The sequence below is a fragment of the Oryctolagus cuniculus genome, chromosome 7, assembly GCF_964237555.1.
Source record: "Oryctolagus cuniculus chromosome 7, mOryCun1.1, whole genome shotgun sequence".
Lineage (NCBI taxonomy): Eukaryota > Metazoa > Chordata > Mammalia > Lagomorpha > Leporidae > Oryctolagus > Oryctolagus cuniculus.
Genome location: NC_091438.1, coordinates 158,080,212 through 158,092,411, shown reverse-complemented (window position 1 = coordinate 158,092,411; position 12,200 = coordinate 158,080,212). Strand labels below are relative to the sequence as shown.

The 12,200-nt window shown below is 47.2% G+C and overlaps 1 protein-coding gene across 3 annotated transcripts in view; it reads left to right on the top strand.

The window, feature by feature from the left end:
• The window catches only part of UBE4B (ubiquitination factor E4B), a 128,691-nt gene that overhangs the window by 65,235 nt on the left and 51,256 nt on the right, over positions 1-12,200 (top strand). For 2 of the 3 annotated variants that reach the window (XM_008265943.4, XM_051858091.2), the window contains 5 exons: positions 2,737-2,824; positions 4,106-4,250; positions 7,083-7,311; positions 7,753-8,169; positions 8,846-8,998. In XM_008265943.4, coding sequence (XP_008264165.2) covers positions 2,737-2,824; positions 4,106-4,250; positions 7,083-7,311; positions 7,753-8,169; positions 8,846-8,998 — 1,032 coding nt within the window. The remainder of the gene's footprint in view (positions 1-2,736; positions 2,825-4,105; positions 4,251-7,082; positions 7,312-7,752; positions 8,170-8,845; positions 8,999-12,200) is intronic. The other variant, XM_017346595.3, reaches the window with a different exon arrangement.

Genomic DNA, 12,200 nt, shown 5'->3' with positions numbered 1-12,200 from the left:
TTTGTAATTTTCCAAAGAAAAAATTTTAAGTTTTTTTTAAAATTTTATTATTTGACATAGACTATGATAGGCAGATTAATTTTCTGTCTGCTCCTTTGTTTTCCAAAAACTGCAGCAGCTGGGGCTAGCCCAGGTTGAAGTTGGGAGCTAGAAACTCAGTCTGAGTCTCTCACATAGGAGGCAGAGAGCCAACCAGTTGAGCCATCACCTGCTGTCGCTGAGGGTATGAAGCAGCAGGAAGCTGGAACTGGAACAGAGCTATAACTGAAGCTCGGGCACTCCAGAATGGGGGCGGCGTCCCAAGGATGTCTTAACTGCAGGCCAAACACCCACCCCTGAGGAAGAGTTTTAAATTTTCGCTGCTTATATGATTTTCTAGGTAATTCTAATTTTACAGATTTTTTTCCAGATAATTAAAGAAGTAAGAAACACTTATACTCAATTTACAGGGCTTATATGACCTTAATATAACCAGATAAGAATAATATCACAGAATGAAACCAATAACATAGCCATACTCATGAACATATGTATTTGCAGAAATCTTAGGATAATTATATATCAGATATCATAACGCATAAAAACCAACCCAATTCTAGTCTGGAGCTAGATGCCAGGACCATGGTCACTTGTGGGCCAGGGCAGTAGTGATTGCAGCAGTCAGGGGGTTTGAGGATAACACTGATGTTCTGTGTCCTCTTCTGGGGGTTAATTCCATTACTCTAGGAGAGTTTATTTAGCCAAATACCTGCACACTTTTCTGTATATATATATTTCAATTATAGGTTTACTTAAAAAATAATGTAATAGAATTGATGGGCAGCAGCTTGAGTTTATCTCCAATTCAGAGGTGTGTTAACATTAGACAAATTTATAAATATCATCCACTATATTATATATTAAAGGGAAAGTCCTTATAATATTGCTGACTGCAGGTTTGGTGTAATTCCACATCAAGTCATGATAAAAACCTAAGCCAGTGAGGGACAGACAGAGGTACCCGTAAACTGACAGCATGGCAGACAGGTTACCCAGTGTCCCACAAGCACCCCGCCATTTCCCAGTCTCCTTTGCAGTTAGAGTGGGGCCCAGTGACTAGTTCTGCCAGGAGACTGTGAATGGGAGTGACATATGTCACTTCTGGGTGAAGGCAGTGAGCCGATGTTCCTCCTCCATCCCTCTCTTCTCTTGCTCCAGTGACCTTGGAGGCTGTGTATTGCAGATGGCATAGATTAAAGATGGAGTAAGGATGCTTCACTCTCATCAGACTTTGCGTAAGCAAGAAATAAACCCCTATAGTGTTAAGCCTCTAAGATTTCCGAGTGTATGTGTTTCACCAGCATAGCCTATCTTCTTCTGACTGTTATTAAGGGCATCTACCAAAAACTGCAGCAACTCTGATATTCAGTAGTGAGACACTGGAATCACTGTCTTTAAAATCAAGAACAGAATGGAAATGACTGCTACTTCTGTTTCTGTGTACTGTGGGGCACTGCCAGAGCAGTAAATCAATTAAAGATTGGAGTGGAAGAAACAAAACAGTTACTATGTGGAGACAAATTGATTACCTGTGTATAAGTAAACAAGTTACTTACAAGAGATGTGTATTTAAAATAGATACATTACCATGTGCCCGCAAGAGAAACTAGAAAACCTAATTGAAGAAAATATTTACTGGAAAGGCAGGGAGGGAGGCAGAGACAGAGAGAGCTATCTTCCACAGTTCACTCCTCAGATGCCCACATTGGCCAGGCTGGGCCAGTACTGAAACCAGAGGCAGAAACTCAGAAAGTCTCCCGTTCGGGTGACAAGAGTTGAGCCATCACCGCTGCCTTCCAGGGTCTGCATTAGGAAGCTGGAGTCAGGAGCTGGAAGTGGGTGTTGAACTCAGGCGTCTTAACCAGTAGGTCAAACACCCATCCCCAAAATTTAATTTTTAAAAAGGTCCTGTTCACAATTGTGTTTCAAACTAGCTGGTACCTACGAATAATTCAGCAAAAGAAGGCTTAGAGTTTTGTAGAGAAAATAATACAAGATTATTGAAAGTTCTTAAGGAAGTTCTAAATGCACAAGAGATGTAACATGTTTCTCTCCAGTTTGATCTGTAGTCAATGAAATTCTAGTCTGCATCTCGGCGTTTTTAAGGAGCCCGTGATGCCGTGTAGAGAAGGCGTGGCCAGGACTCCCTGAAGGTAGAGCGGAGTGGAGGCATTCCTCCAGCAGAGCTCAGTGTATCTTGAGTTTTAGGAAGACAGAGTTCTGCTGGCCCAGGGGCAGATTGTCCAGTGAGATATAGACTCCCCCCCCCCCATCATTTGTGAAAATTGGACGTGTGTTACATGAGATTTCTTACTAATGTAAAAAGGATGGTCTTTTTAACAAATGGTGCTTTGGACTAATGTTTAATGCAGAGAAAAAAATGATATGTACTTAACCAGTCTGTAATCAGACTTTGATTAAATTTTATACAATTTAAAAGTATGTATATAGAGTCTAATGATTTTTTTAAATGAGCCCAAGAAAATGGCAACTTGGGAAAAATATTTCCAACACATGTGAAACACAGAATGTTCTATTATGTGAAGGACTGTTAAAACTTAGTAAGAAAAAAAATGAGCTTTTTATCATTTTGCTGTCCGGATTTTGACTGATGTTTTAAGATTTTATCCAAGCAGCAGCTGTGACATTGTGTGGATTTATAAAAGGTAAAGGATGTGTTTGTCTTTTATGCTTAAGCATGTCCCAGGTGGATGTGGATTCAGGAATTGAAAACATGGAGGTTGATGAAAACGATCGAAGAGAGAAGAGGAGCCTCGGTGACAAGGTTGGTAGGAGCTGAAACACAGGCGGCGGTGTGGCTGCAGGTAATACACACGCCTTGGTGAGCGCTGTTAGAGTAGTACACACAAAGCCTTGTCCACGTGAGCCTTGTTAGCGTAGCACCCCAATACACACGCCTTGTCCACGTGAGCCTTGTCAGTGTAGCACCCCAGCACATACACCTTGTCCACGTGAGCCTTGTCAGCGTAGCACCCCAGCGCACACGCCTTGTCCACGTGAGCCTTGTTAGCATAGCACCCCAATACACACGCCTTGTCCACGTGAGCCTTGTTAGCGTAGCACCCCAATACACACGCCTTGTCCACGTGAGCCTTGTCAGCGTAGCACCCCAGCACACGCCTTGTCCACGTGAGCCTTGTTAGCAGATGCTGTGCTGGTGGTTTGTGTTCTCTGGAAGAAGCACGGGTAGCCTTGCTGTCCTGATGCTGCAGGGGGAACTCAGGCCTTTTGTGTGATCACATCCTTCAGCAGTCTTTGGTTCGGGTCCATGTTTTAGTCAGGAAATGTAGATTGTAATAAGAATTCAGAGGTAATTAGACTTTTTTTCTGTTAGTCTTTTGCTCCATCAAGTATATGGTTATGTCGTCAGCAATCTTCTGTAGGAGCTGGTAGGGAACTGAAGCAAGCACGTGTAGAATCCAGGAGCAAGTAAAAGCATTTTGAAACCAGGAGGATTTTTGTATTTTGTTATGTGAACTTAAGTTCCCTATATTTAGGGTTTTTAAACATATGTATGTCTGCCTTGTTGGCGTCATGACAGAGGCAGTTGCAGCATTTTCTGCTCAGCAGGTAGCAGGACTTGTTCAGCAGCACATGACAATTAGAGTGGGAGTGTGGCCTCCTAGTGGTGCAGGGCTTTATGTTGTCTGCACTGTTTTCTCTGCAGTAGGCTGCAGTGAGAAATACGAAATTGTAGATCAGTTCCTGAAGGAAAATTGGTTATTTACCTAAACCGTTAGCCTGGTGCTTTGAAGTTGAGACGAGACGAGGGAGGGCGCAGGCGCATCCTTCAGCATGCTTCCTCCTGGGCGGCTCCCAGGGACACCCTTGCCCTTTTATGCTCCCATGGGGATTGCTCCCGAGACCTCAAGGTTGTGAGTAGTCGAGTAACTGTTTATTTTCCTGTAATCAGTGTGGATGGTTGAACATAGTTTGAAAATATCCTCCTTAGTGAATTAAGTCAGAATGAATGAAAGATTCCTCCTTATGTGTTTGACTCATCCCTCCTGTTGGAAATTAACCCCTGAATCTTCTTCCTTACCAGGAGCCTTCCTCGGGCCCTGAGGTGTCCGAAGAGCAGGCCTTACAGCTGGTCTGTAAGATCTTCCGCGTCTCTTGGAAGGATCGCGACAGAGATGTTATCTTTCTTTCTTCTCTTTCTGCACAATTTAAGCAGAACCCAAAAGAAGGTAGGACTTGCTCAGCAATCTTCTTCCAGAGTGCTTCTAAGGGAATAACGTGTGAGACTTCGTGCCGTCTCACTTCAGAGCTGTGTTTTAGACTTTGGACATGCCTGTTGGTGAGAACAGTACTGGGTAGCCATTATTTTCCCTCTCCTTTCCCGATTTCTACAAAAGAAATGATAAAAAATAAGTTAATGACCTCCATTGTCTCAGGGTTGAAGTTTTTTCCTTTTCAGAAAGAAGGGGCTTAGAGGCTTCACTCCTCTTAGAAAGTGGGAGTGCCTGGGTCTGTCTTGGAGCTCTGAGAGAGGCACTCGCTGTGCCTGTACCTGCTTCCAGTGCCTCCCAGGCGTGTGCTGACAGTGGACTGAATCCGTCTGATTGAATTACATAGCAAGGCAGAGCATGATGACATCTTGCTGTGTCTCCAGGATTCTGTTTTAAGAGGCTTTGCAAAGCCAGCTTATTAACAAAATAATAAAATCCCAGCACGATGCCAGCCTTACAGGGCACTGCTACTTTTCCTTACGATAGTCACACAGAAGAGGTCTGTGAGGGGTGTGTGTTGGCATCTCACTGGGACAGAACCTCTCAGGAGAGGAGCCTGTGCCACTTCTGCTCGCTGGTGTGTAGATGGGGGTCTTATACCAAAAGTCCTTCAGCAGATGCACTGTAAGCGAACAGGTGAACACGGAGGAGACCGCCTTTCGCTCTCCAGTGCTGCCCGTCTTCCAGAGAGGGGCAGGTCCTTTGTGTTCCCTGGGGTGGGTAGGCTGTTTGTCATTCTGCTGGCATCTTCTTTTTTGTTATTTTTTTAAAGATTCTATTTATTATTTTGAGAAGTAGAAATGCAGAGGGAAGCAGAGACAGAGAGAAAGGTCCTCCATCTGCTGGTTAACCCCCAAGTGACTGCGATGGCCAGAGCCAGGAGCATAGCACAGAGCTAGATCAGTAGAGGAGCAGCCGGGACTCGATCCATGCCCATATGGGATGGATCCCAGAAGCGGATGATTAACCCCCTGCGCCACAGCACCAGCCCCTGGTGGCACCTTCTTAATCTCTCCTTGGAGCTTGGCAACTACTTGTTTCAGAACCCTGCCATGCAGTTTTCTTGCTGTAAGTCTTAACATTCTCAAATCAGGTAAAATTTACATGAGGCAGAATTTTCATTTGTTTAGAAATATTTTGAATGTATCTAAAGACCAGCAGTAAATCCGTTGAGAGCTGCAAAAATGGAGAAGGAAACTAGGATGTAGGACCTGCTGTAGAGAGCCAGATGGTGACTTACTATGGGACCCTTCATAATCTTCTGAACCTCGGACTTCACAGTGTACTGTATGTAAACTGCATATGAGCTAAGAAATATTAACCTGGTTGCATTTATAGTGTGGTAAACTATCCCCTAAGCTAGGGTTAGCTGCTTCTTTTTTTTTTTTTTTTTTTTTTTTTTTTTTTTTTTTGTTTCTTTTTAAGATTTGTTTATTGGAGAGGCAGAGTTATAGACAGAGGAAGAGAGAGAGGTCTTCCATCTGCTGGTTCACTCCCCACATGTCCACAGTGGCCAGAGCTGGACTGATCCGAAGCCAGGAGCAAGGGTCTTTTTTTTTTTTTTTTTTTTTTTTTTGACAGGCAGAGTGGACAGTGAGAGAGAGAGACAGAGAGAAAGGTCTTCCTTTGCTGTTGGTTCACCCTCCAATGGCCGCCGTGGCCGGCGCGCTGCGGCCGGCGCACCGCGCTGATCCGATGGCAGGAGCCAGGTGCTTTTCCTGGTCTCCCATGGGGTGCAGGGCCCAAGCACCTGGGCCATCCTCCACTGCACTCCCTGGCCACAGCAGAGGGCTGGCCTGGAAGAGGGGCAACCAGGACAGAATCTGGCGCCCCAACCGGGACTAGAACCTGGTGTGCCGGCGCCGCTAGGCGGAGGATTAGCCTAGTGAGCCGCGGCGCCGGCCCAGGAGCAAGGGTCTTCTTCAGGTCTCTCATGTGTGGCAGGGGCCCTAGCACTTGGGCCTCTTCCACTGCTTTCCCAGGCCATAGCAGAGAGCTGGAACAGAAGAGGAGCAGCTGGGACACAAACCGGTGCTTGTATGGGTTGCTGGCGCCACAGGAGGACGTATAACCTGCTACACCACAGCTCGGCCCCAGCTTTTTTGTGTTTTACAGCAGTGACTTCATTCCCGCTTTTATATTATTTTACTTTTTTTTTTAAACTTAGTTTCATTTTTAATTTGAAAGCAGAGAGACAGAGAAATCTTCCATCTGCTGGCTCCTTTCTCAAATGCCAGCAACAGCCAGGGCAGGGCCAGGAGAAAGCCAAGAGCCCAGCTCTCAATCTAGGTTTCCCATGTGGCTGGCAGGGACCAAGTACTTGAGCCATCGTTTGCTGACTCCCAGGGTGCACCTGAGCAGAACGAGGGGTTGGAAGCAGAGCTGGGAGTTGACCAGTCCCTCCGATATGGGAAGCAGGCATGCCAAGCATCAACTTAACCAGTTTGCCCATTTTTTTTAAATGAACTTTTAATTTTGGAATAATTTTATAGACTTAAAGAAAAGGTTCAAAGATAGTGTAGGACATTCCTATGTACATTTCTCCCAATTTCCCTTCATGTTGATATCTTACATGAGCATAACATGTTTTTCAAAAACTACAAGATTGCTGTTAACTAAACACCAGATTTTATTTGAATCTTTGCCAGATTTTCCACTCATGTCCTTTTGCTGCTCCAGAATCCAGTCTGGGATACCACATTGAGCCACCCTGGATCATTTTGGTTTATTTGAGGATCACGCGAATGAAGAACTGTGTGTAACCTGCTCTCTGTTCTGCCTTTCCAACAGTGTTCTCTGATTTTAAGGACTTAATTGGCCAGATTTTAATGGAAGTACTAATGATGTCTACTCAGACAAGAGATGAAAACCCCTTTGCCAGTCTGACAGCCACATCCCAGCCCATTGCAGCAGCAGCTCGGTCACCAGACAGAAATCTCATGCTGAATGCTGGCTCCAACCCAGGAACAAGCCCCATGTTCTGCAGTGTGGGCTCCTTCGGGGCCAGCTCTTTGTCTAGGTCAGTGTGGTTCTCTCTGCACATCTGATTGGTTAGCTGTGAAATACATAAGAAAAGGGAGGGTTTACTCATGATGAGAATCTGTGTCACACAGATTACGGTATATAGTCTGTTTGGGGGTTGGGTTCAGTCGTTGGAAGTGATATCATTTCCAAATTGGGGGTTTTTTGGTGGTGTTTTGTTACTTTGCTATCCACGGTTAGGCCATTGGCAGTTAAATCTTAGAAGCAAATGGCTGTCTGCTATACTATTTACTGAGGAGTGGGCTTTATAAATGTAGCCCATGGCTGAGTCCATAATTAGGTTATGGTTATTTAGATGTTTGCAGATACAGGATGTAACTGTACACTTCTTTAAAATCCTGATGCTTTCCATTTTAGTTACTTATCTCAAATGTTTCTTTGATTTTCTCTTCTCTCCTCCCTCCCTCTACTAATGTAGCCTCTATGAAACTAGCCCTACCCCCATTGCCAGTTTCTGGAGCTCTGTGCCCACGCTAGGTCCACCCTCTGCCTCACCCTCCCGGGCAGCCAGCCAGGTGGCCACGCCTTCTGCCTCTGCTTCCCTCAGTCCTCACAGCACAGCTTCTGGAACTGCTCTAGGAAGCCAGCCCTCGTCTCCCCGCTATCGCCCCTACACTGTCACCCACCCGTGGGGGGGTGCCCCCTGTCCCACCCCCCGGTCCCCCAGCATCAGCGTCCCGTCAAGCTCCCCAAGCCTCCGTGCGCTCACCAGTAGCCCCCAGGCAGTACCCACTAGCAGTTCCAGACAGCGGCCCAGCAGCATGGGCCCGCCCTTCCCGCCCGCCTCGCCCAGTGCTACACGCAGACGTCTGTCCCCCCTGAGGACCTCTCCTAGGTATCGGTCAGCAAGCAGCTGCGTGTGCGTGTGCAGTGCAGGGAAATGAGGTTAACATGCTTTGGGAGAACCGCTGTGTGGCACTGACCTCAGGGGTATTTGGGGGTTGTTTTGGGGTTATTAACCCGTATCGCTGGCTGACTCCGCACTTCTGCAAGACCTTGACCGCGTCCGAAAGCGTGGGCTGCTCTCTTGTTGCACATCCCTCTCTTCCCTCCTCCTCTGTGTACAAAAGGGAGAGAGAATGAACTTTGTTTCCTGCAGTCTGGTTCACCTGTCATTTGTTGCAGATGAATTTCAGAGACTGTGGTCAGGGCTGTCTTTGAGTTGGGGCTCACAGCACCTCTTTGAGTTTCTGTGCTGGTGCCATTGGTGGCTAAAACACCATCAGAGCGGGGAGCTGGGGGGCACATCTGGGCCCGGCGCCTTTTGCTTCTGCTGAGTGGCGCTGCTGCCTTGACACTTTGATTTTGGTTGCATGTCACTTCCGCCTCTTAGAAAGAAGCAGAGTTCCACGAAGGCGGCCCCTCCTCTCAGATGTCCCGCTGTGCTTCTGCATGGCAGTGGACGAAGCTTCTAGGGAAGGTTTCCGTAAGAAGACAGCGGCTGCGAAAGCTCTCCGCGTCTTGTTTCTCCTTTGCCCTGACTGCCTTTTTTGCTTTCTGTTGTGAGGTAGTGTGTACGACAATCCCTTCTCCTTCCTCTTCCTCGCACTTGCTGGGGACAGTAGTGATGAAGAAGATGAAGAGGATGATGATGATGATGGTGATGATGATGATGAAGGTGGTGGTGGTGGTGATGATGTTTCTTGTGTCCAGTTTGGGTCCAGGTATCAGGAGTGCCGGCTCACCCTGCATGTGCATAGTGCTTACGAACTAACTTGTGAGCCCTAATGAGGGTGCGCTTTGACTGCAGGCAGGAGAGGGTCAAGTGGGGGGCTAGGCAGTGTGTAAGTGTCAGGACCTTCTCGTGATAAAGGGGCACGTGGCACATTGTCATTGCTGTTGTCTGGTAAGTGTGGAAGACAACTGTATGTGTCATTGTTTACTACAAACCTGAAAGCAAACTAAATCATCACTCAGTTCCCCCGCCTCTAGGTCTGGAACTCTTCCTTTGTCCGTTGTGAGAGTGTTCCTGTGAGTCATCCACTGCTTTCCGAAATGCAGCTGCAAGGGTTACTGCTGTGGAGGATGGCAGAGGGCTGGGACCTGGGGTGTGTGTGAGCGGGAGAGGGGAGAGAGAAGCAGATCCCGTGAAGGACATTCCGTCTGAGGGAACAGGGATCCTGCTTTCGCTTCTAACCCTGAATTTCTCTGAGCACCTTCTTGACCTCAGTGAAGCCAGACTCCGTGTAAAGGAGCCTTCGGGAGGGCGGCAGAGGCTGACGCAGGGTTCCTGATGCTGCCACATGTGCACCCCCGAAGACAGAGTGAAAAGTGCTACTAGGGTTTTCTAGGTGACTTGGAGTAAGAAAGTGCACTAGCACTTTCTTTCTAATGCCCGACTCACTGCTGAACACTTTGGTTCCTAATTGGAAGTTTCCTCTGCACCAAGTCAAAGCTTCTGCCCGCACCGTTCAAATAACTGCCGAGGATCGAGAGACTGCAGGAGCCGTCAGGTGCACGGCGCTGAGCTGGGCGGAATTCAGGAGAAGGCTTGCAGGATAGAGGAGGGAGCCGTGCAGGGAGTCGCTGGACATTCCGTCACTGCTTCTCCAGGACGGATCCCAGAGGTGGGCGTGTCTCTTCACGCAGCGGGAGTTCTGCTAAGTCAGCAGGCCTCCTCCTGAGGAGCCCGTCTCCACCCCTGGCAAAGCTTGGTCTCTTCCACTACAGAGTTCACCCTTCTTCCCCCCTCCCTCCCTGGACATCTCCCCTCACCTCTGTGTGTTGTGTGCATACTGTCTCATCAGAGGGTCACTGACCCTGACCCCTGACCTCATCACATTAAACACGATGTGCCCCCTCCCTCTGCTGTGCGCTGCAGGTATTTGGCTCCATAGCACGCGCCTAGTTGGTTTTTAACTGCCACTCCCCTCAGTGTAACGGCCACATCTACAAGGCCTCCGTCCGTTTGATTCAGTGCTGTGCCCCGGGGCCTCCGGTGGTGCTTGGCATGCATCTCTTGAATGAGTTTATGGAACTTGAACCTGCACAAGTCTGACTGCCTCACATTGCGAAAAGCAGGATTTCCAGGCTGCCGTTGAGAAGTTAGTAGAGGGGGGGAGCTGCAGCAGAGTCCCTTTGGGAAGCAGGTTGTCTGGGGTGTAAATGGGATTCAGTCTGCGCTCGTGGGACGGCGTTACCTCCCCATGAGTCGTTTCATCGTGTTTTCAGAGGATTGAGCTATGTTTCTTCTGTTGTTAAGACTTTTAAAAATGTATTTGGAAGGCAGAGTGACAGGAGAGAGAATCTTCCATGTAATGGTTCACTCTCCAGATGGCCACACTGGGGCTGAGCCACACTGAAGCCAGGTGGCAGGGACTTAATGCCATCTTCTGCTGTTTGCCACACACATCAGCAGGGAGCTGGGCGGAGGCAGCGTGGCTGGGACGGAACACAGACTGGAGCCAGTGTACAAGATGTGTGTGTCCCAAAGGGCAGCCTAACCTGCTGTGCCACTATGTGGACCCCCAAGCTGCTTTTTGATTAGGTGCATTACACGATTAAGTGGGACTGCTGATGGAGGCATCAAAAGGCAGTTCACATCCTCTCCAAGAGGGAGGTATAATTTTTTAGATCCTCTTAGGACTTCACTGTGATATGTTTCTAAGATTTCAGCATATTGCAGTTGTAAAAGCATCATGAATTTTTAAAAAGTTTTTGAGGAAAAATGAAGAGCTACTTTAAATATTTTAGAGGTTTATTGATAGTATAAATTTATACATATAAATTATGCATCACTCCTTCAGAATGGCCTTCAAAATTCAAATCCAACTCTTTCACTTTGAATCTAAAAAATCCCCATAAGTCAACTTTGACCATTGACACTTGGGCTGAGCTTTGGTGAGCCTGGCCACTCTCCATGCTATGGTTCTGAGTTCCTTTGGCATGTTTAGGGTGGGTCCTATTATTTGGGGCTTATTCTACATTCTCATTTTTTTAAAAAATTCCTATTTGGTTTTATTTATTTATTTTTAAAGATTTATTTATTTATTTGAAAGAGTGAGAAGGAGAAAGGGAGGGGGAGAGGTCTTCCATTCACTGCTTCACTCCCCAATTGGGCGCAACGGCTGGAGCTGCGCGGATGCGAAGCCAGGAGCCAGGAGCTTCTTCCAGGTCTCCCATGCAGGTGCAGGGACCCAAGGACTTGAGCCATCTTCCACTGCTTTCCCAGGACATAGCAGAGAGCTGGAAGTGGAGAAGCCGGGACTCGAACCAACACCCATATGGGATGCCGGCACTGCGGGTGGTGGCTTTACCTGTATGCCACAGTGCCAGCCCCTCCTATTTAGTTTTATTTCATCCACCTCCCACTCCTGCTTCTTTATCTTGAAAGTCATCTGGCTGTTTGGTACGTTACCAATTATCACTAAAATACACCAAACTCTTTTACCTTTGAAAATTCTCTATTTTTTTAATAATTAATTAAGAGCCAGAGATGCAGTCAGACAGAGAGGACGCACCCACTGGCCGACTCCCCAAATGCCTGTAATGACTCTGGGCTGAGGACCAAAGCCAGGAGGCAGAGACTCAATCCAGGTCTCCCTGTGAATGGCAAGAACCCAATTATTGGAGCCATCACTGCTGTAGCCTTACACAGTCTGTGTTAGCAGACAGCTGGAGTCAGGAGCGAAGGTCAGGAATTGAACCCAGACTCTCCACTATGGGATGTGGGCACCTTAACATCTGCCATCTAATATATTCTGAGTGCCTTCTGATGTATTGCCTGGCATAAGATAAAGTCTTCTACAAACATTGTTGCTTTTCATGTCTTAGTGAAATACTTTGAAAAATATTTCAAGTGACAGTGAGGGGTTTGAATTTAAGGAAAATTAAAAGGAACATGGGGCCAGCATTGTGCTGCAGTGG